This window comes from Equus asinus, chromosome 3 (genome assembly GCF_041296235.1).
Source record: "Equus asinus isolate D_3611 breed Donkey chromosome 3, EquAss-T2T_v2, whole genome shotgun sequence".
In the NCBI taxonomy this organism is placed as follows: domain Eukaryota; kingdom Metazoa; phylum Chordata; class Mammalia; order Perissodactyla; family Equidae; genus Equus; species Equus asinus.
The window spans coordinates 81,020,943-81,046,441 of NC_091792.1; the positions used below are offsets into that span (position 1 = coordinate 81,020,943).

Below are 25,499 nucleotides of genomic sequence, written 5' to 3' on the forward strand. Positions count from 1 at the left end.
ACTCTGCTCTGATTCTTTGTTTAGTGGCTACTATGAAGTTTGTATAAAAGATCTCATAGATGAGGTAGTCCTTTTTCTGATAGCCTCTTATTTCCATTAGCCTATGCAGGTTTCATCCTTTTCCTCTTCCCCTTCTATGTTTTTGTTATCACAAATTATTCTTTTTTGTATTGTGAGTTTGTGACCAAATTGAAATGGTTATATTTATTTTTGATGTTTTCTTTCTCTTTCTCTTTTATGTTATAACTAAGTGTTTGCTAACCTACTCTGATGTAGAGCTGCAAATTCTGATTCTGTCTATTTCCTCACTCAAAGCTTTCTAAACTTTTGCCTTTTTGTTTCAAGTAGGAGGTCTCCCTTCATCATTCCTTGTAAGGTAGATTTAGTGGTGATAAACTCCCTCAGCTTTTGTTTGGGAAAGCTTTTATTTTTCTGTCATATCTGAAGGATAATTTCACTGGATAGAGTATTCTTGGCTGATAGTTTTTGTCTTTCAGTATTTTAAATACATTATTCCACTGTCTCCTAGCCTGTAGGGTTTCTGCTGAAATCCACTGAAAGTCTGAAGGGGGTTCCTTTCTAGGTCATTTTCTTCTCTCTTGCTGCCCTTAATATTTTTAGTTTATCATTGACTTTTGACCGCTTTAATATTATGAGCCTTGGAGATCTTTCTGCATTGATGTAATTAGGAGTTCTATTGGCCTCATGTAATTGTGTGTCTAGTTCTTTCCCCAGGTTTGGGAAGTTCTCAACTATTTTTTATTTAAATAAGCTCTCTTCTCATTTCTCCCTCTCTCCACCTTCTGAGATACCTATAATCCTTATGTTAGTTTTCCTAATTAAGTCTGATATTTCTCAAAGAATTTCTTCACTTTTTTTGTCTTAATTCTCTCCCCTCCTCCACCTGAATGGAATCTAGGTTTCTACTTTTGAGCTCACTAATTCTCTCCTCCATAAAATATGCTCTACTTTTTTATGCTTTCTACATTATTTTTCTCATTAATTGTGTTATTCATCTCCAGAATTTCTGATTTTTTTTAACAGTTTCAGTCTCTTTGTTGAAGTACTCTTTCTGTCTATTAATGGTATTCCTGAGCTCATTGAACTGCCTTTCTGAGTTTTCTTGTAACTCATTGAATTTCTTTATGATGGCCATTTTTGAATTGTCTGTCAGTTATATTGTAATCTTCTGTGACTTCAAATTTGTTTTCTGGATAGTTGTCATTTTCCTTCTGTTCTACTGTGTCACTGTAATTCTTCATGGTGTTTCATGAGTTGATCCTCTGCTGGTGCATTTGTAGTAGTAACCACCTTTTCTTATTTGAGTACTGCTTTTGTTACTTTGGTTCTGAGCTGCTTCTGATTTTATTTTAGAGCTGAAGTTTCAGCCCTCCACTGCCTCTGCCCAAGGCATTGTCAGTGCCCTTCTTGTGTCTCTTGTGCCTCTGGGGTTTCTGGCACCTTCCTTCTTAGAATGTCACTGCAGTCTCAGGTGATGTCACTGCAGTCACCAGGCTGTGAGCACTTCTTCTGCTTCCAGGGGCACTTGGGTCTGGTCTTCCTCCACTGGTTCTCTGCAGGTTTGGATGCTGCTACTGCATGCACCAGCTGTGCTGCTGCTCCTGGGTTTTCTTGGGGTGCTGGTTGCACCACTGCCAGTGATGCTGGGTTCATTGGCACCACTGTTGCTGCCAGGGCCCCAGAGGCTTGGAGATTTGTATGCAGCCCCCACTGCCACTGAGGGCTGGGTCCCAGTTCTGCTATGAACATGCCATTGTAGCTATAATCAATAAAATGTGAAATCTTAAGCATAATATTGAGCAACACTCAAAAAATACCTACAATATATTGCCATTTACACAAAGTTAAAAATAGTCAAATCTGAATTCTACTATGTTCAGATGTGCACATAGACAGTGAATATACAAAGAAAGGCTAGAAAAGGTTCCCATATGTCAGATTAGCTGTGGGCTCCCTCCAGAGCAGAGGAAGAGGGATGTAATTCATAGAACATTCCCAAGGAACTCCTGCAGTGCTGGTAATTTTCCCTTTCTCAATCTGGGTCATAATTATACAAGGTTCTGGCTCTTATTTATTCATTATATGTATATTTATATTTTTATACTTTTCTGTCTATATTACCTCTTGTAATTGCAACAGAAATTGAGAGGAATAAATAAAATGCAGATCCCAAGCTTAAGAAACTTAAAATTTAAGCTAGGATGTATTAAAAGGGAAATAAGACATTTTATTGGGTAGAGATTATAAGAGTCTTCAAGGTCTTAGCAGTGATTAGTACATAACAGAGGCTGAATGTTCTAATCAGAAAACCTTAAGCAATACCAAGAAAAGAAAACTATGAAGAGAAATGTCAGCAGCCTTCTGACGCATTTTGTGATAAGAGCAATCTCTTTTTAGCAAATAAACCTCTATTGTCATTAATCACACACTATTTGTGGGTTGTCCATTTCCCCTGAATCTCTAGAACAAATCCTCCATGAATAGGGAAGACACACTGCATACTTTTAAGATTTGATTTAGCTGTTATCGATTTCCTCTCAATCTCATTCTCCTATTCTCTTGAATTTAAGTTGTCTTCCACCTTTACTTATTTGAGGTCAGAAGACTTCCAGGTAAGACTTGCCTCTGCTCAGGTTTGTCCCCAAATAGTGAGATAGCTTTCTGTAAGATGTTACTACGTGCAATTATTTTAGCAGTCTGAGGCATTCATCATCTGTAATTTGATATGCACAGGTTGATGTGTAAGTCTGTCCCACTAGACTGAAGGCGGACCACAAGGCCTCATGGCTAGCAGTGCACCCCAGATCTCTGGCTTCCACCGGCTCCTGTTCTTGAGACGAACCTGTCTCCTGAAGTCCAGCCTGGAGCTTGGTCGCTATGCTGCTTGGGAGTTCAGACAGGCTGTCAGGAGTTGGGACAGTGTTGAGTCCTCTGGAGGACTATGGTAACACATCTGACTTTACAAATTAGTACCAATAATGCCACATTTGTGTATTCATTGAGAGTTTACAAAGTATTTTCACACACAAATCTCTCATATTTGCATGCATAGCTCTACAAAACTCTAAAGGGCAGGCAAACTGGTATACGTTAACTATTTTCAACTTATGAATAGAGTTTTAAAAAAATACTTAAGGAAGTTTAACCAAATATATAAGTGGGATTAAATGGCAAAGGGCCCCTAAAATGATTACTAAATTTGCTATATAATAAATAAATAATAATACTTGTAAACTGAACTTAAAAGCTTAGGGTAGAAATAGATTTTTTATTCTGGAATTAAAAAACCTAGAATTAACTTCCAAAACCAAATTAATCTCTTAAAAACCTTTTCTGCACTCAAATTGTACACGTGGGGACATAAAAAAGCAACTTACATTTGACAATTTGGAGAATATACTTGAAAATATATTAAATATTAGCATCATGAATATAAAGTATATAAGTGAATTTTTTGGATTGATAAGGAAAATAAATGATTATTTTTAACATAACCTAGCACAGCCATAGCACATAGTAGGCATTAAGTTATTGTCCACGTTAAGTGAGTAAAAAGGACTCATTAAGTGTTCAATTGTGTGGCTTAAGAATTATATATATAGGACTTTGAGGAAAGCGTCGTCATTGTAGATAGAACTCAGATTCAACAGTAAATCATGCCAACTCCTTTTTCTTCTCTTCCTGGAATGCAATTTATGTCTTTGTTCACATTAGCTCCCCTTCTTTGACAATTTTGCTCCTACTTGTTTAAAATTCAAAGATCAAAATTGAATTCATGTTATAATAAGAATCTAACCACTATTGAGCAAAACAAGTTATTTCTTAGTTATACAGCATGATCTCGTCACTACAGTTTCATTTGCAAGTACGATGTTCAGATAGAGCATCGTACTAATTATTCATTTCTTTCTTGGGATTTTCTTTGACTTTATGGCTTTTCCTGTTGTATTTGTTCTTAACGTATTTTACTAAATTTGTATATTTTTTGCTTTTGCTCTTTTGTTGTTCACTTTATATTTTCTTTATATATACTGTATCACTTTATATTTACTCCTACTGAACGCTATCCTAGTAAATGAAAAATAATTTATTTGTTAGAAATGAAAATAATGAAATGAAAAATAATTTTATATTGTCGGTTTCCTTAATATTATCCAAGATATTAAAATATAGTTCATTGTGCTATTCTTTAAAAACCTGCTTTGATGATTTTCTAAAATGTGAAGGTCAGATTCATTAGAAATTCTGTGCTAACTTTTTTCCTAAATTGATGCTCTCATTTACTGGCTTATAATTTAGTCTCATTTGTTGATGGTAATGTCATATGAGACAATGATCACCTACTCAGCCCTTACTTTGTACCTATATTATCAGCCCTTAAACAGTGCTGAGCTCTGGGCTCCTTTGACCTTGGTTCTTTAGGGAAGATGGGAACAATGCGTGCCAGTATGAGGAAAAAAGGAAGAATAAAAATGGAATTGGCGCTACTTTCTGCTATATGGAAGCTATAATTTGGTGCATTACAAGGTACTTTGAGACTGATTGGGTGGCCTTAAAAGGCTTTCACCTAGAGCAGTATTTCCAGGGTGGATTGTGGGTACAACTGGTGATACTTGAGATAATTTTAGGCATCAGTGGTCATGGAATTAAATAACATTGACTCAAGTCTCTGTTATACTTCTGTTTATCTAAGTGGATGTTTGATGTTCTTAGGTCTTTACTGTGCCCTAACATTCACTAATGTTACTTTTCAACATAGAGAGAGCAGGACTCACACATGGAATGTCATAGTTAATGGTATATACATAAAATATTACTTTTTACAGAGTATTTATTTATATGGTTACTGCAATTAATGACAGTGACCTTAGTCTTTTTTTATGATAATGTTATAATATTTCTTTTTAAAAATTTAATTTAATTTTAAGAAGTTATTTGATTTTAAAAAAAGAGTAAGGAACTAATAGTAGATAAAGGATATGAAAAACCTCAGGAGTGACTGAAATTTTGGACACTCTTTCCTGGAGATTAAATCTTAGGGGGCTGCTACAGCCAAATTTGGCATTTCCTTTGCCAGCTCTTTGTTTTCACTAGGACGCTGTTAAAGTGGCCAGGAGTTCTGAGGACATTTTGATAGTTGGTGAGTGACTCTTCTGAACTTAGCAAATGCATTTCACTGCAATCTTTATGTCCCAGGAGAGTATGAAGTGTAGTGCTTTCAAATGTTACAGAAGTCTCACTAAAGACAAGGAAAATTCCAAGAACGCAGGAAACGCCCCACAAATGATTCCCAGATCTTAAAGAGACCTTATATCAGAAAAAAAAATCATAAATACAGATTTATCCAGCATTCAACTCTATTGAGGTCACAAAAGAACAGAGATATGTTTACAAATAGTAATAAAGTATAAGAAATAAAGATTTCTAGCAAATTTAAACCCAGAAACTTTATTTGACTATGTAGTTTCAATAGTAGACCATGTGTTCAATATAAATTCAACGCCTATTTTACTTTATATTTTTAGCCAGTGGTAATTCTTTGTAAAATGATAGAATAATTGCAATATTTTGGAGATTCTGGCTATCCAGAAAAGCCTTACTCATATTTAGCATTTAATAAACATTTAATAAAGGCCTAGTGTCAAGTCCTGCACTAGTAGCTAAAGATACACAGGTAAATGTTGATGCTACCTATTAGAATTGCTTGATAATCGATCATTCTGGTATATTTTACATAATGATTCTAAGCTAATAAAAGTGTTTAATTATCCAGAGCACCATATTTATTAGGCTTCTTGATAAAAGAAACTAATTATATATTGATAATATGAGATTACATCTATTCGTTTTCTTTTATCAATATCTCTGTTACTCTGTTGGGAAAGTAAATTTAATTGTTCTGGCACGAATTCATCTCCAAAACCAGAAAAAAATCAGTTTACTAATAAATGTCAACTGTGAGCGAATGGTACCTTCACACTTAGAAAATGCTTTACTGCTAAATACTGGTGATATCTCAGATTTAAGTAATTATTGCTGTTGCATTGAAGTGCTTATTTTCTAGATTCAGAGTCTATTTGTTCTGATTATTGAGGTTGCCATCTTTGTGAAGCAAACAATTTATAGCCAACTCTGTCTGGAATAATTTGCTGTAGAACAAATTTATGATTATCCTCTACTCAGCAAATTTGATTCTGAGTCTAATAAATAGCATTTTAATAAAATAAGATAATAATTTTATATAATTCAGATGTCACTGGATATCTCCATCCTTTAATATAAAAATATCTTTAGATTGAAGACTTATTCTGTGCTCTGGGGAGAAGCCCAATGCCCCACATTTCGGCAAACCTTTTGTGCCAGAGGAAGGATTAAATTCTCATGCTCCCCTTTCTTTCCAGCTTCCAGCATTGGTCAAATCTTATACTCCATTTGGTTTCTTGTGTCATTCTCTTTAACTTTTCTTCAGCCACAAGCAAGTGTAGTTCCCCTTTCCTTCGTGCATGCCCAGAAAGATCCACTTCATTAAAGTCTTAGTGGGTACTTGCAGACTTCGTGTGTAGTAGCCAGCTTTACAGAAGGAAGGGACGCTTTACATCAGAGTGATGGAAAATTAAGGAGGAGTTTTAGATATCCCTGTTCTTAATAGTCCTTTGATGTCCCCCCTTCTTTCTTGGCCTTTTCTCTCTCCTTCAACCCCCCTCCCCCATCTATGGCTCTCTCACCCTCAGGGGTTAAAAATGACAGTGTTTCCATTTTCTTGGGCAGACCCATTCAGCTCTCTCTAGCTCTTTCTTTTCCATGTCTCTGACAGTTCTGGATATCCTTTTGAATTTCCGAAATCACCTCTTGCAAAGATACACCTGATGGTTTGTTCTTAGATAAGGGCAAATTTTCCATCCTAGTCTTTGTCTTGGGCATTTGGGGAAGGGCTTTTGGAGTCATTTATTTTTCTACTTAAAATTGGGCAATATTATGCAGGACGGTATTACTTTTAAATAATGAGACAAATTTGAGTTGATTGAGAAGTAAAAGAACATAGTTTACTTCTTGCTCTCCTTTTCTTTAAATATGAATTTCCTGCTTTCTCCCCTTGGTTGGTCAGCAGAGCAGATAGTTCCCAACCAGGCCTTGAGAGCATATTCTGGAAACGTGTCTGTTGCCTACTGTTAAGTACGAAAGTCGTCGCAATGTTCACTGTAAGCTCTTTCCTTTTCCAAAGGTTGCATCTACCCCACAACATGCAGAGTTATTTTTAAATGTGTTCGATTTAATTAAACCACCCCAAGTGACTCCTTTGATGACATCTTAATGGAATGTTCAAAATATTTTTAATTTGGAAAATACATCCTATAAAAGCTAGTCTCTAAAATCAGAAAGTAGACATATGACTTCTTCTCTATTCTTATATAAATACATGAAAGGGTCTTCCTGGGCGTGCGATTCAGAGTTGTTTTTCCATCGTTGATGGGGAGAAACTGGGGAAACAGATGTGCAGAAAGAAAAGGTCTACTTTTCTTGTAGCACTTAGAGCTGGTATAGACTGGAGCCACAGGCACTAGAAATTCCCTGCTCTGAGAGTCTCTGCTTATTTGTTTCTAATTAAAAAGTATGAGTCATGCATGTTTAAAGAGCATCCCTAACTACTTGCAGGGAATGGATAAGACAAATATCAAATTCTGGCTCTGTTTGCAGTGCTATACGAAGACTTCAGTCCCATTAGCAAAATTGTACTGTAATTGATATACTAAGATCCGCAAAGAAGTGGTCCCCCAATTTTTTTAAATATAAAGACCTCATTTACATGGAAATAATTGTGAACTCCCTTCCTAGTAAGATAATAATTGCACCCACTAATTGAGGAAACAGAAGGCTGTTGAATATTTAGTAGTGTTTTTACATTTGTATTTTATTAATCACCATAGAAGATGTGTATATTTAAAAATAGTAGCATATATGTGGGAATCATTTTTTTCAATATACAGACAATATTTAGTGTGACTACGGATGCAACGATCCCTGGTGGAGACTCAGCAGGTCCCAAGAGTACCATGCCCATAGCTTGGAGCAACCGTGGGCCCAGGGAGCCGCAGCCTGTGACATCTCTCTATCCCACCATGTGAAACCAGCTTCCAAGTTTTCTTTTTTCTACTTGCAATCTTTCTTTCTACTACTATAACCACAGTTCCTTGAAAGAAATGGTATAAGGATATTAGAAAAAGAAGATAATGAAAGTAATTTGTAAAATCAGACAAAGTTGGTTGGTTGTCAAAGTTAGGACACAATTGGAAGAATCAGGTTATGATATAGGGAGGAGGTTAAGTTTTTTTCAGAAAGACCTTACTAGCTTGAACCTACTGACTGTGTTGGACATGGCCCTGCAAGAATTTAGGGGCATTATAAGCAAGAAACATAGATTTATCTGACCTAATGGTAGAACTCTAAAATATGTTTCATCTCATTGAGTTTTTAATCAGGATAAAGTCAAGTGTAGTCCAAATGTTAGAGCACCTCTCACTTTTTTTGCACATTAATCTTTTGATCTTCACAAAAACCCTGTAGGGCAGGTTTCCGTAACATTGAAAACTGAGACTAACAAGCTTAGGCAATTTGTGTAAAGGCGCATAGCTGGTAAATGGCGGGGCTGGACTACTACTGGGCCCGTGGTTCCAGAGCCTTGCTGTTGTCCACTCCCTACACTATGCTGTCTCTTGCTTTAGTCCTTGCTAAGAGATTATTTTCATTAACTTAGTGTCTTTTCTTGCATTCCCAGGGAACACTGGATATATATGCTAAAAAATAGTTTGATGCAAATGAAATAGAAAGGGCAAAAGAGCTGTTTGATGAGGTCAAGGTAAAGTAATTGGTGATTTTGCTGTAAAAGTGAGACCAAACATATTTACCATATCACTATTGCTTTACCCCAAAACAAGAAAGGAAAATTTTTTCTTTTGCAACATTGTCTGAAATCCAGGACAAGTAACAACTAAAGTGAAAAGAATGCTTAAAAATGTCTTAGAAAGCCCTTCATAAATTTTCTGTGAGTCACTGATATTACAATAAAAGTTGACTTTCTTACTTTTAAATTGTGTGTGTGTGTGCATGTATGTGTTTGTGAGGAAGATTAGCCCTGAGCTAACATCTGTGCCAGTCTTCCTCTATTTTCTATGTGGGTCACTGCCTCAGTGTGGCTGACAAGTGGTGTAGATCCACACCTGGGGTCCAAACCTGCAAACCCAGGCTGCTGAAGCAGAGCACGCTAGACTTAACCACCATGCAATGGGGCTGGCCCCTTAAATTTTTCAGAAAAATTGTCTCACATCAATGTTCTAATGATGGACAAGGTGAGACCAAACGTTGAGCTAGGAGATTTTGTTTTGTTTTGATTTGTTTCATAATCCCTGATGGATGAGGTAGCAGGTCAACCAAAAACAGGGGAGGTTACTACTGACGATCAATGTTTTTTCCTTTCAATACTTTACATACCTTAATTAGTTACATTTTCATAACAATTAGAAATAACATAAGAGAAAATAGTCGTGCTCTGGGGTCATCAAGTGCTAATGTGGAAGCGTAGCAGAACTGCCATCACAAACACGGCATTGCAGAGCCAAGGCTCTCGCCAGTGGAGAGGAGAAGAAGGTGAGAGGCAGTGAGAGCATCCGAGTTTAAACAAGGCTCCAACAGCTTCTGACTCTGCATCTTAACCAGTCACAATCAGTGACCGGGGCCTCAGTGTCTTCATCTATGAGATGGAGATAACAGTGTTGTCTGTTCAACTGTTTCACAAAATTGTTCTTAAAATCAAGTGATGTATGTGAAAGTAATTGTTGTTACACATGCTTGCGTTCTTGGACTATTATTTAAAGTTTCTCATCCCTTCAGATAACTCTTTTTAGAGCAAGAAAAGATGACCTTTGACTTTTCAGAAAATGGAAATAACTTTTTTGTCCTTTTATTTTACCTCTTTAAAAGCAAAAGTACAGTCTTTCAACTGATAGGAATTAAAGTGCATTTTAAATCAGCTGACGAGTTTTTCTTTGCATTTAGAGAAGACAAAAATAAGAGTAGATGAAATGATAAATAAGACATCTCAAATCCAGACAAATATTTTCTAGCTTCAAAAGCAATTCTGTAAGCTACTTTTAGAAGCAGTTGTCACTAATTAAATATAGATGTGAATACACACACAGACCTACACACACATTGGTGAGGGGCCGCTGACTAGCTTACTTGATATGGGCTCTATTTGTACACCTAGGAATTAATTTACTTATACAAAATATTTTCTCTTATTACATTTGCTCTTCTATGTTGAAAAGAAAATTGCAAAACAAAGTATTCTAAATGTCTATTTCAAATTTCGTCTTCAACATTTTCTCTAGTTCTGAGTAGACCAACATTTCAAAGGGAAATACATGTAGTCCAAGTAACATTATCAGATTGCAGATGAACGTAGTCAATTTTGTCACTTCAAGTACAGAATTCTCTTTTTGGCTCAGATTTCTCCCAGGTCACAAGTTAATAACTCTGTAAAGCCATGTGTATAACTTCTAAGGTACAAGCCTATTCTTGTGTGTAGAAATGCAGTTTATATCATATTTGCCGTAATGGGTATTTACATTGTAATTTAATCTTAGATAGAACACAGTTTTACAGTTGTTCAACAGACACTTTTTACAGAGAAGAAAGTGAGGCCCAGAGAGGTAAAGCAGCCCACACAAAGTTACACAGCTAGCTAATTGCCAGGTCTGGACCTTCCTCCCCGCTCCCATCGTGTCATTTCACGTGTGTAAGTCACTATTCTAAACTAATGTGATCCACTGGTAAAAAGTGGCTACGGAGACCCATTCTGGTTCTGAAAAAATGCTCAGGAGATTCTGTAGTTCAGACTCCAGATTTCAAGTGGCTACATTCTAGGCTTAGAGGAAAGCTGGAACCATTAGAGAATAGGGCTGTGCTGTCCTCTCTTATTGCTGCCCCTCTGTGGAGCCCAGAGAAGGCACAGAGCGGTACTGCTCCGCCCAGGACTGAGAAGGCCCCCAAATCGATCCCCTTCCTGAGGCCCTGCGGTGTGCTGGGAGACGTGCTTGTCTAGTCTGCTGGTGCCTACAGGAAGGTGCGAAGCCTGAGCGTCTGCTTTCCTGGAGGAGACTTTGAGCTGCAGAGCCCCAGCTCCTCTCTGGAGCCAGAGCAGAGCATGGTGCAGAGGCGTGGATCAACCGTCTAAGAGACCAAGAGCATGGCAGGTTGTTCCTTTCCCCTCCTACCCTCTGCCTGTAAATATTAAATAGAACCTTTGCCTTTTTATGCCTCAAGGAGTTGGAACTCCTCAATCAAACTAGATACAATATACCAAAAATCCCCTTATAATAGGGTCTGCAATCTCAAATATCTCGTTATTATGGAGCACGATTTTTAAAGAATCACAGCGGTTTTGTGAGGGAAAAATAACTGCATGGCCCCATCAGCTCACCCTGCCGTGGGGATGGGTGGAGGCAGTGTGCCTGGCGCCTCCATTCGTTTGTCAGCCCAAACACCTTGGAGTCGCAGGTCCATTTTGCAGATATTGTTGTTTTCTCTTTAAGAAACTCACCAAGGTACTGCTGGCTTCCTGTTCTCCCCAGAGGGGCCAGGTGGCTGTGATACCTGTCCCCATCGGAGCCTGCCAGGCTGGGCGTTCTCTCGCTGCCTCACAGATGGCTTGGAACCTGAGGAGATGCCTCTTTCGGGCACAGTTTTCTCCCACTTATCTGAATATTTTTCTCTCCCTGAGAGATGAGATTTTCTTCTGACTTACCCCCCAAATTCATTACACCTAGGAAATTTAAGCATTCTCCAAAATTTTGTGCTTACTACAGTATTTTGTTACCCTTAATGGAAAAGGAACTTTAAATTTAAAGTTCTTTTTCCAAGAGTTACAACTAGCTCTGATGTTTTCATTGAAAGCGAGATTTTCCTCTTTTCCTCTCCCAAAAGATTCTGCTTATAAGTGTCCGATATCATCAATGCCACCTTTCAGGCCTCATGTTGTCTGGCTTGTGTTTTATTTGGCACTATTGACTTTCCCCTTCTATTTGAATATCCTTTCTTCCTTTTCTCTCATGAAACATTTTTTCTTTCTTCATCGTGTTCAGTTACCTGTGTCCTCTTGAAATCTCTTCCTCCAAGAAAGTTACTCTGATTATCTCAGACACGTAGGGAGATATCACCTTACTTTGATTTTGTTTAACATTGTGTCAAACAAGCTATAAATAGTAATAATTATACGGCACCATTTTTATATGGCGCCTTGGCATAATCTTATCGTAGTTTCATATATGTATAGCTTGAGAAACAAAATAAGTACCCGTAGGAAAAACATACTTTTTATTTTTCCTTAGCTCCTATTGAAATAAACACAATAAATGCTTATTGAGACAAGTAACTTATTGGCTAGTGAGTTACTTGTACATTTCATATAGGATGTTATGACATTTTTGGATCAATGCAAACAGAAGAAATCATCAAGGATACATATCACATAATAAATGTTTTTTCTTTTAAACAAGAAAACAATTAACTGCATTTAATTTGGTTGGCAGTAAACCAAAGTGATCTTTGCTATGCCAAAAGAGAATAGTCACCATTAGTGTAAAAATGTATTGATATGAAACTGATCATCAAAAGGAGTTGGTGCCGTGTTTCTCATGAAGGCTCTGTTTTGATGGGAATATGGAAAGTGGTACCATATTTTATTTATATTATACTTATATATAAATATATTTTACTTTTATACATATATTTGTAATATATCACATTATGTATGTGTATATTTTAACATATTTTAATAGATATTTTTAATATGTGAAGGAAAATTGAAATTTGCAACTTCACCAGTGATCTTTTACTAACAAAGAAGATATACAGTATCAAGTGAACAAGAATGATAATGCTAGTAATTACTGACAAATTACTGTGAAATTTATAATTTCAGCCACCATTGATAATACCCAGATTTGTGCACTGCCATCACATGCAGACTTAGGAAGTGGATCTACATTCATTATAAGCCGTGATGCACAAGGAGATAGCATCTGCAAAGGATATCTGAACAATTCAGAATTGCTTTGTTCCAAGATAAAAATCTGTGTAAAATTTCTAAAAATATGAGGGAGTAGGGATGTATAGCAAGTGGCATTGCATGAAGACAACGTGAATTAGTGAAAAACAATACACTATAAGCCACTGACATATAAAAGTATCTGTTTTACCTTCAATTTTCCATGCATTACTTGTTCTAGGTAATGAAATTATACCCTAATAATGGCACTTTGAGGGCTGCTAGGAACATTTGTTGTATATACTGTGATTTCATATTTCTAAAGAAATCAACCCTCTATTTCCTTGAAGAGTTTAAAACTCTAAGATATAGACAGTTTATAAACTTCTGATTGTGATTATGCCTTAAGAAAAGGAAAAAATTAAAACATCTTTAGCTCTGACATGAATCATATATTTCCATCTATAATTACAAAAGAGACTTATAACAAAGATATTTCTAACTAGTCACTTGCAAGCTGCTTTCAGCACAGTTTTTTTTTTTTCTCAGTGAAAGCAAGCAATACCTCCTGGAAAGCGTGTAGTGAATTGTTTAATAAGACTTTTGACAAAGATCTTTCTAACTAGCCACTCGCCAAAAAAATAAGAATTTAAAACTTTCTTCTGAAATTTTGTTTATGGTTAAACTGGCAAAGTAAGGATTTTCTCAGAGAGAGTTTGGAGGGAAACTTCAGCACCCTCTCTGCCAGAAGAGCATTCCATAGGCCCAAATAGTAGAGTTAGAAACAGAAACAGCTTTCTCTGTGTTGCAAGGCAGAGTGCTGAATTGGAGATCAAGGGAACTTTTTTCCTAATCAGTGCTGTGATCTTTTGAAACCACCTTAAACTCGTACATTTTGTAAGCCATAAAATGTAGGGATTATGTTACATTAGGATACAGGTCTCAAGTCCTAGAATTCTAAGTTAGTATCATTCAGTGTTGGTGCTGACCTGGAAGAAGCAAGATCTGTCCTTTTCAGTAGTGGATTTCCAGTGGCCTTTAGATGTAGACCTGGGAGGGGAAAAGGTAGCTGGAGAGAGAACCGCTCATTATGAGGAGGGAGAAAATTTCGACTTTTAGAGCATCTATGAGTTATCTAGAAAGGTAATTACAAAGCATGTCTAAGAAGATTGGAGTAGATGACTTGATCCTTTGAAAATGGGAGAGAATACAATACTTAGTTTCCAGCCATAAGATGAATTCTCAAAGACAAGAAATGCAAGTTCACATGAAAGGTGCGATATGGTGTTATGTGTGAACAGTTGGGAATTCTCTGTCTTGAACTAAAGAGAATGTAGAACTATTTAAGGTCTACAGAACACTTTAGCATAAATCTATCATATAATTTTTATAATTAAGATAGTTCTTTTATTAAAATCTCAATAATGCTTCATCCCTTCATAGTATAGGAAACCAGGGTCGCAGTATCCCCCATGCTCCGTCCGTCTGGCTGTGGGGGTGTAGGGTGGAATCCGGACAAAGTGCCATCTGTTTCTCTCACAGCATCCCAAGAGCAGCACTCTCTGGTGTGGCCCAGCAAGGTCATGAAGCACAGTCTCCTTGTTAAGTTCATCTTTGGAGGTAAAGAGAGGAAAAATGCTATGTCACCATGTCTTGCGAAGAGAAGATCTTCAGAATAAACCATTTTCCTCAATAGTTTATTATGAGATCAAATCAAACCTAGAAGCAATTTACAGATAATGCAGTAAAGGCATAACTGATGGTTACTTGCATCATGTTCAGTAAAACCTTCAACAGTGGTGGTTAAGGAATAATTCTTTTTCCACAGCATCATAAAAGAAAGTTTCTATTTGCAGAATTTTTTGAACTGAGGAAATCTCTATTTTTATCTTTCAAATATAAATAGTTTTAGCAGATTGGAATTTTCCTTTAAAGCTTTAAGTCTAACATGGAAACATTTTATATGTGTGTGTATATATATGTATATGACTGAGTGTTCGTTATTTTAAAAAAAAAATAGTGAGATATTTTGTCTGTTTCCTCATCCAGGTACATAAGGGCAAAACATCTGTGTGTCTACTCAGTTCCTCCTTTTTAATATTACAGCCTGTCAAAGACAGAGAGCAGGCGGAACTGGGGTCCATGGCTTTGCATAGCCAGCTGTGTGGTGGTGAAGCTATCTTCTCTGGAGTCCAGGCTGTCTGAATTAAAATTGCACCTGTATCACTTTCCAGTGTCTAACGTGGGCAAGCTGCTTACTCTTTTTGTGTCTCAGTGTCTCATCTGTAAAATGATGATTATAAGAGTACAAGCATCTTAGTGTCTTTGTTGAGATTAAATGAAATAATCCTCAGAAAGTGCTCACATTGAACCTGCTGCATGGTGGCAGTGCTTTTAGGAGTTGTTGTCAGTCCTTGCCAAAAGAAGGCATACTCTGTGGAACAATTGGAAGAACAAATATTGGAGATGTTAATGAGTGCTAATGGGTTAAGGTTTTACTCAGGGAAATCAGTGGTCAAATGTGTTGAAGGGTGGTGAGGAGGAGAAGCCTACAGAACACGTCAGTCTTACCACATCAGTGGTTAGAAATCTGCCTACTTGTTGTTTGCCTCATGTCATTTGATGGGTGCGAACTCACTGATCTCAATGACTTTAAGAGGGCAGAGGACATTGGGAAACATAAAAATGGGGGCTTGCCGTTCAGTTGAACTGATGTCGTCTCATTCTTTGCTCCACTCATATCCCCACTGTTTTTCTTACAGTGGAATTTCTATTTGATCACTTTCCATGGCTCCCCACTATCTTGTCGATAAAGTCCTAAGTCCCCAACTTAGCGTTCACGGTCCTCGACAATCTGGCCACCAGAGCTCTACCAGACAACATCCACTAGGTCCTTTCATAGCATGCTGCAAACCAGCCAGAAAGAACTGTTTGCAGTCCTCTGCATACCTCTCAATTCCCCCTCCAGACCTTTGCTCATGCCTCTCCTCTCCCTGTGTGGGCATACTACTTGCCCTTCAAGCTCCAGCTCCTATGTCAAGTATCTCATGAAGTATTCCTTGCTGCTGTTAGCAGGGTGGTCATCTTTTATCTGATAAACTCTTGCCCAATTTTTTCTGTCTAGTAGCTTTCCAATTTTTAGCTGGAATCACAGTAAGAAATATATTTTGCATTGGTGCACATTTCACTCAAACTCACACATCCCCCTAAACAAAAGCTTCATGAAACAACACTCACTCTGATTATTTGCAACATCACTCTAGTGTTGTCTCTTTTCTCTTTCATTTGGCAAAAGCTCTGCCTGCAATCTACTAAATGGATTTTAATTACTCTTTAGTTGCGTCACAACCTACAGTTTGAAAAACACTGATCTGCACCACACATAAAAAATATCCTTCATTATGTATCGTACATCAGATTTATGTTACCCACCAGATGGAAAACTACTCAAGGGTGACATTATATGGTACATCATAGATCCTTTTACTCTATCTAATCATGCTTTTCATATACGTTACTCCATAAGTGTTTGTGGAAAAAAAAGGAAAGAATGAGGGAAGGGATGAAGGGAGAGAAGAAAGAAATAAGAAAAATATCTCTGGAGATGTTGATTATACTCAGACATTAAGGCTGTTAATATTGAGCAAGTCAACAGAGGCAGATCGTTCTAGTTATTTGCAGGTGAATTTTCTAGTCAAAGTGGTATGTGCTTCTTTGAATAACTTCTTCAACCTCAATTTAAACTTAGAAATTAGCGTTACATCATGGCCTATTGGACAAAAAGAAAGCGAGAACAAAATGACTAACCCAGAAAAGATAACCGCAAACATGCGTGTCCCTTTTCTCTGCTCAATATTAGGAGGAGGGGGCGGGAGAGACCAAGGGTGTGAAGTGTATCTCCAGAAGTGAAAAAAGCTTTTGATTTCAATTCTGTAAAGTCTGTGAAAGGCAGTTCTGTCATCTCTATGTGTGCTGAACACATCTATATGTGCTGAATACATAAGCAATTTCTATGTACTGTCTATAAACAAAGTTGGTGCTAAGTGTTAATACTTCCAACCACCTCAGGCTATAAAATGAAACAGGAAATATACTCTATCGAAACATTGATTTTCACTGATGTGCAAGATGATTGGTTTTTCTCAGATTCAAAGAGGAAAATTTTAGATGAAATTTAAATTTGAGAAGTCAGGCTAATAACATACATTTACTGAAATGACATAGCCAGTTTGGGATTTGAACATAACTTTTTGTTATTGAAAATCCACCCTCTTAACTAACATGTTATACTATACTCTATTTATACAGGTGAAGTAACAACATAAAAATAATTCCTTCCATGGGTATGAATACTTTTTCCAAGTTCTTTGTAGACATTTGTTTGCTGTTTTTTGATCTTCAGTATAACAGTGGGTGTATAGAAATAAGATCAACAAAATAGAGGATTAAAAAGATTATATAAATGCTAATAAATTATAATAATATTATGTAAAACAAATCTTTTCATAGCCCTGAGAATTAAGTCCTACATCACTTTGAAAAAATAGTAATAATATTTCAATGAAAGTTTTAAGAATTATTATTAACTATTGACTTTCTATTGCCAAAAAAAGAATCATAAAAATAAATATATAATATAGATAATAATATATTGCCTTTATTTCTGTTCCTTTGTTTGTTACAACTTAGAGAAATGCATCATTTGAAAATGCAGATTTATGGTGTTTCCATCATCAAAAATTTAAGCATGTTGTAATTGTTGAATTTCCTCAAAATTTATTGTCTTTCTTTGCAATATATATAGAAAATTTTTAGTAAAACATGCACTGCCCAAAGAGTGTCTATTTGGTTATTTCATCTGACAGTATTAATTTAGTTGGCTTAAAAATATTGTTAAATTTCAAATTTACACATTTATTCCTCACTAGTTTTGTCAATATTATTTTGTTTCAGTCTGAACCACAGCATGTTCTTGCCAGCCGTCCTGAAAATTCATGCCACTGGGGAGAAACAAATGGAATCAGTGGATGAATACCACATTCAAGGCTGAATTCATAACAATTAGAAAATTGATTCTAAAGCCATGCCTTCCTGACTAGATTAGCAGCAGGACACATACAGTTTGCTTTATTTAAACATACTAGTCTGTTGATTAGCAAAATAAATGTGAATTTTGATGCAGCTGCTTTAACACTATTTACTTTTTCCAGTTGATGGCACTGCAACCACTCCTGCATTATCACAGTCAACAGTTGCTGCAACAAGAACATCTGTACCAACACCAACCACAACACCATCACCATCTCCTACTTTGAAATCAACCGTTACATCTCCCAAAGGTAGGATTTACTCTTAGTGAAATCTACTCTAACTTTAACAAATAAAACTAGGAGCACCTATATGATTTACTCACAGAAAAATAATTTGGGATCTCCTCTCTATTGTTATGAAGGTCTGTGCTATTTCACAGTTCTTTGGGGTTGAATACAGAAGCCTGAGATCTCAGTGGGCTTCTTTGACCAGAGCCGTTTGGATCATTTCCTGTTTGAGAATGGTCCTATTGTGAATATTACATACACAAAGTTTAGTTTTAGAGAAGAAAAAAATTACCATTTCCTAACTCATAAAAATATCTTTCTAAAGATTCTAGTTCTTCACTTAAGCAGCACAGCTAACAAGGTGAAACTGAATTAATAAAAACTGATCTTGTTGGTTGTATTGGGCTGATAATAGATTTAATGTGTGGGTTGAGTAGCAATATCATCATTATTGTTACCAGGCTGAGTGAGAGCAACCGTACCATGTTTTATGGTTCTAGGTGTCAAAAGGGATTACCTTACCATCCATGAAAAGTAAAACGAGCCATTAGGATCATTTAATTAAAAACCCAAGAGGTTATCAATCTAATGCATACTGCATTGTCCATCCTGGAGCACACATAAAACGAGGTATTTCATTCAGGTCCAGTAATCAATGGAGGGGAAAAATAGAATTGTTTGTTGATCACTTATGGGCAGAAACTGGTTAGAATGCTAAGGTCACAGAAAGACATAAAAATCATATACCCTAATGGACAGATGACTGAAATTCCCACTGCTGTCTTTCTTGCCTCTCTGCTCCTCGTTTAACTTTCACTCTAAAACCAAGCTCAAACACATGCTGAGGACTAGTGAGAGCTAGTTCGCTGGCTTGAAGGGGGTGATGATTTTAGAGAAAAAGGGTATTACAAATATAGCCCATTATTTATGACATGTTTAATTCTAAGGTGAAACCAAGCCAATTCTCCTATAACTTCTCTACCAAGCCAGGAGAAAGCGTTACCAGTGAGGGCAGCACAGGAGATTTTATTCCACAATGTGGTACCAACTGTATTTCCAAGCAAGGGACATTCCAGATGACACAAGCAGGAAGCCAAGGCCCATCAAGCCTCTAGACAACTCCTGCACACTGTAATTTTTATTTTATTTAAAAAAATTGTCTCAATCCTATGTTGCCAGGGTTTAAGCTTCACTCTCTCTCTATGAGTTGCCAGTTGAGTCCTTGGCATAAAATTGCACTGATTTGGTAAAAGCATATTATTTTGCAATCAATAACATCCCCACAAAAAATACTAATACAGAGAAGCTAGGTACTGACATTTCATGGAGACTGAAAGGGCAGAAGTGGCACGATTCTTATGTTAACTACTTGGAACTTACACTTTCTCAGTGGGAAGATTCCTAGCCCTGCCTACAATGGTCCGTGTGAATAACACTGTACAAATAGTGACACAAGCCCTAACCAACTGCTGCGTTAAATGACCCTGAGAGGGCTGGGCGGGGGAGGCGTTCACACAGAACGGTCATTCGTGACACCAGGAGTTGGTGGCTCCTGTGGAGGGACGCAGAAGCACCCTTCTCTGAGGCAAGTACATAGAACACTTAAGATTACGTATACACACACACATTCCTCTTAATTTGTTTTCTTGGGCACTTTTACCGTTTTATATTACCCTAGTACTAAAAACTAAACTCTAGTCTGTGTTCTTCAAAAGTTCTCCAGATAAGTTTTAAATTATTCACAGTCAATTGTAAAAATTGCAATAGGCCAGAATAGTTTTTCTTTTTTAATTTATTATAAAAATATTCAGATGCATGCAAAAGTAGAGTGCCATAATTAATCTCTGTATGCCAGCTCCCAGAATCAATAATTATCCAAATTCTACCACATTTGCTTCATTTTTCTTTGTCTTTTTCTTTCTCCACCCTCCCTCTCTCCCTCTCTGCCTCCCTTCCTTCTCTCTTTCTTTCTTTTCCTTTGTCTCTCTTTTTATCTGGTTGTCAAAGTATTTTGAAGAGAATCCAAACTTTATGACATTTTTACCCCTGTACGCTAAATGTGCATCTCAAAAAGTATAGACAATTTATTACAAATGTCAAAAAGATTTGCAATAGGAGATGAAGAAGGAAAGGCAGGCTCTGACGGCCACAGCTGCTCTGGTCGAGTATGAGAAACAGAAAGTCCAGCGTGGCAGGAGGGATGGGTGGAGCCAACAGGCAGCTGGGGGCCCATAGTGCTTGTAGGAAAATGAGAGAACAACAGAGGAAAAGGAAGACAGAGAAAGGAACTCCCTTTTGCCTGGCTTACTTGATCCCATTTATATATCAAGGGTGTAGGTAAGTCAGGCTATATATACTGGATATTGCCCAGGCTCCTAAAGGCCATGTAATTAACACACAGATAATGAAGATAATGGGAAATTTGTCTCAAATTCTCATATTCTAAACCGTGTATCAGAATGGATGGTTTCTTAACTTCAGGTCTGTGTGGGTGTTTATATTTTGGGGAGTTTTATACATTGTCTTATCCTCCAAAATAATTATTTTAGATTAAACAATAATATCACAAAAGTTATATCTATAGTGAAGTGATTCCTTAATCCCCCTTCCTCATGGCCAACATGGTCACCTGAGCCACAATAAAAGTGTTTACCAAATTGTACCATGGAGAAGCTTCTTTATTTTCATTTTAAGGCTGCCCAATAGAATTTTCTTGTTTAAAGGTCAAAAGACACTCGATTTAATAGTCTTAAGTCTATGTAAAGCACAGAGATTTTCTTTCTCTGGACAACGACAGAAATATTATCATCAGAATAGTGGAAAATGTGCGACCGAGACGGGAATTCTTGCAGCCCCGCAGTCCCGGTGGCAGAGGCGATTGACAGGCTGCACCCAGAGCAGGGCTCACTGCCCAGGTTTGCCCAGTGACACCTGACCTCTTTCTACATGTGAATCAAATGCACTGCCCATTTTCTTCGAAGGTCCAATGGCCAGAACCGAATCAACATTTGGCAGATGCTGCATATCATCATCATAAAATGAACTTCTAGGGTACAAAAATAAACCTGAAATTTCATTCTTAAAATGTAGCTATTAATTCAGCTTTTTTTTTTTTTTTTAAAGATTGGCACCTGAGCTAACATCTGTTGCCAATCTTTCCTTTTCCTTCTTCTTCTCTCCAAAGCCCCCCAGTACATAGTTGTATATTCTAGTTGTGAGTGCCTCTAGTTGTGGCATGTGGGATGCCGCCTCAGTGTGGGCTGATGAGCAGTGCCATGTCCACACCCAGGATCAGAACTGGTGAAACCCCGGGCCGCCAAAGCGGAGCGTGGGAACTTAACCACTTGGCCATGGGGCCGGCCCCTCAGCTTTGTTTTTAAAACATTTAATAGTCCAATTAATAAGCTGAATTATAATGCAGGAATAAAAATTTCTAACACTAATGCTAAAAATTTCTTATGCTAAATAGAAATTCAGTTTCAACTGAGTTTCGTAGGGGAGCCAGCTATTTTGGGGCCATCTCTTGCATATAGGATGTCAGTTATGGAGATGTTTAAGATGCACTATCTCTCTAGAAAATGACTAAGATAAAAATTATAAAGAATAGGCTTTTAAAAAACATTCTTATAAATTTTCTTATGTGATTAGTGGGGGAAAAAATTGGTTTGGATACCTCATTTTTCTGCATATTGTTCTTCTTTTATCCATTGTCTTTAGACTCTGTTGAGTTTGAATTGAAGATGAATTACCTGGGATATCTGTGTACATGATTTTTTTGTTTTTTATTTTTCATAGAATTTTGAGGTGATAAAATTGACATTTTGCTTCTAGTTTATCCTCACAAGATATAAAATGTTTATAAATTAAACATTTTCTTGAAACCCTGTGTGGTAAACGGAATTAAACACAGTTCTAAAAGGTTATTTTGAAAACATTATAAATGCTAGTTCACTAAACAATTCTACAGAGAGTATAATTATGATATTTTAATGATTTAATCTTTTATTTTTTGACTCAATGTGATATAATTTCTTAAAGACATATAGCTATAGTATTCTCTTACTATTCATATTAAATTCAGTCTATTTCTTGTATTAACTACTTTAAAGTATCTAATCATTGTTTTGTACATAAAATTAACAGAAATCACAATCATCATTAGTTATTACAATATTTTATTCTTACAATAAGCATGCAATTATACTTCGGAATTTTAACCTGTTTAGCACATAAGAAGAATTTCACTATAGGTTATATGTAGAATGCTTACCCATATTTGAAAGTGAATATCATACATAAACAATAAATCCAAAATAAATTGTGTCCTGTTTATGTTATAGATACTGTTACGCTGATTAGATACAATAATCCTCAGTAAGATCACACAATCACTGTTCACACACAAGTTCAGGAGCACCAGCAACGCACAGTCATTTAGCTCTCCATTTTTCCGAAGACCAAAGTTGAGACTGAAGTCAAGTGGAAGATCTAGGCTGAATACTCAGGAAAAGCTCAGCTTTGTTACATCCTTTCCCCCTCTCAAATGTGAGGTCAGAACAGCTGTAGAAGAACAGGGTCAAGGGCTTCAGAACCTCAAAGACTGCACACATTTGACACTTTTCCTATTTATATTCATTATTACAATATATGTATCCTAATTATTTCCTGTAATCATCTCTATGTCTTGAATTTTCAAGCAATGTGTAAGACATATGCCAGTGAAACATAATGGGAAGGTGACTCTCAAAATTCAGTTTGCCTATTACTGGTGCCAAGAACCACAGAGGAGTGAGGAAGTGAAAACAAAGGTGCCCTGTCTGGCTGGAGGGGACACTTTACTTATATCTTTACATCTTTACCTTAAGATGTTGGCATCATGTAAGTGGGCAATGCAAAATCTCAAACCTAGCTTCTAAGAATAAAGCTTAATATGTAGATTTCTTCTTTTCAAATATAACCACATATGAGTGTAGACTTAGAAAGTCTTAAGTGCTTCATTGCTGTCTGCATTATAATTCACAGACTCTGCCTATCACAGCCATTTCCCACTGCTATAATAACCTAGATGCCCTAGAAGGCAGGAAAGACAGAGGACTGAGCAGTACACAAAACCTTCGCCACCTGCCTGGAGGTGCTTATCCTTCGTGATCCTCCAAAGGTCCTCCCTCCTGGGTTCCTTAGTCTCTTCTGCTGGACAGCTCCAGCAGGTGAGCCCTGGAAACTCTCCTCTGCACTAGAGTTTTAAAACATTAGGTAAACTGTGCAGAGTTGTGTTCACTACTTGAAGCAGGTCTTTGTCCCTTTGCTGGTCCCCATGTCCTGTGTGAGTGCCATCTCATCTGAAATAGCATTTACTAAATGCCTACTGTGTGCCAGGAATTGTTCTTGATACTATTTGGATTAAAAATATGACTAAGAGTTGGATACTGCTCTCAAGAGTCTAGGAGAAAGACTTGCACAGAGTGGAAAGTCAATGACTGTTTCACAAACTAACAAATTAAATAATTATAGGGTTTGCAAATTCCTTTATGATTTTTGTTTATTTGGAAGTTTCATTGTCATAACTAAATCAACAAAATGAAATATAATTCTGAAAAAAAAGGCATGCTACTCCTAGGTCCTATTAATTGGGACATTTTCCCCACTGGTAAAAACAAAGTGATTTTCACTGATTTTTACAATAGTTTTTTTGCATGTTTAAAGATACCCAGGTAACAGTCTGTAATGCAAATTTGCTTTTTGGGCCTATCATACAAAAATGTGTGTGTGTGTGTGCTGGAAAATGGAAAATTTAAAGATAGACTGAGGCTCACCCAGCACATTCGTAGAGGGATGTCAGCCCACCTCCAGATGTGACTTACTTTTGTTGATTCCTTGACAGGTGAGATGATATTGTGATTAATAATAATGTCATCTATTTTATCAAACTAGGAACACCTAGCCCAGAATCCTTTAAAACATCTCCCCCAACGGTTTCTTCATTAAACACAACAGTTAGCGGTGAAGGTGAGTAATGATTTGTTTTGCCACCATTTTTCTTTTATATATATAATTCACATACCATAATAGCCACCATTTTAAAGTATACAATGCAGTAGTTTTTAGTATATTCACAAGATTGTGAACCATCACCACTATCTCATTCCAGAACATTTTCGTCACCACCAAAAGAAACCAGCGTCTAGCACCAATGGCTCCCCACCCGCTACGTCCCCCAGCCGCTGGCAACCACTGATCTACTTTCTGTCTCTATAGATTTGCCTATTCTAGACATTTCGTATAAATGGAATTGTAAGATATATGATCTTTTGTGTCTGGCTTCTTTCACTTAGCATAATGTTCTTAGGTTCATTCATACTAAAGCATGCATCTATAGTTCAATCTTTTTTATGACTGAATAATATTTAATTGTACGGATATACTACATTTTGTTTATCAGTTATTAGTTGATGGACATTTGGGTTGTTTGTACTTTTGGCGATTATGAAGAATGCTGCTATGAATGTTGGTGTTCACGTTTTTGTGTGATCAAGTGTTTTCATTTCGCTTGGACTTATATCTTCCAGTGGAATTGCTGAGTCACATGGTGACTCTATGTTTAACTTTTTGAGGAACTGATTTCCAAAGCAGCTGCATTATACTACATTCCCACCAAAAATGCATGAAGGTATCAATTCTCCAATTTCTAGCCAATACTTATTGTTGTCTGTCTGTTTTGTCATAGCCATTCTAGTGGGTGTGAAATGGTGGCTGACTGTGGTTTTGAGTTACATTTCCCTAATGACCAACGATGTTGAGCATCTGTTCATGTGCTTGTCGGCCATTTGTATATCTTCTTTGGAGAAATGTCTATTCATTTTTTAGAAATTGGGCTATTTGTCTTTTTATTGTTGAGCTCTAAGAGGATTTTTTAATATTTTGGAAGCTAGATCTTTATCAAATAGATAATTTGCAAATATTTTCTACCATTCTTTAGGTTGTCTTTTCATTTTCTTGATGGTATCCTTTGAAGCACTAAAATCTCTAATTTTGATGAAGCAAAATGTACCTATATTTTCTATTGTCATGTAGAGGTGGCAAAACTTTACTTGTCCCCATCTTAGGTTTTCAGCTGGGAC

General features: G+C 36.8%; 1 protein-coding gene across 10 annotated transcripts in view; it reads left to right on the forward strand.

Moving 5' to 3' along the window:
• The window catches only part of EMCN (endomucin), a 118,891-nt gene that overhangs the window by 16,959 nt on the left and 76,433 nt on the right, over positions 1–25,499 (forward strand). For 7 of the 10 annotated variants that reach the window (XR_011502092.1, XR_011502093.1, XM_044766380.2 and 4 more), the window contains exons 2-3: positions 18,274–18,402; positions 24,313–24,387. Coding sequence is in view for 8 of the 10 variants with exons in the window: in XM_044766380.2 (XP_044622315.2) it covers positions 18,274–18,402; positions 24,313–24,387 (204 nt within the window). In the remaining 2 variants the exon portion in view is untranslated. The remainder of the gene's footprint in view (positions 1–18,273; positions 18,403–24,312; positions 24,388–25,499) is intronic. The other 3 variants (XM_070505296.1, XM_070505294.1, XM_070505293.1) reach the window with 1 other exon arrangement.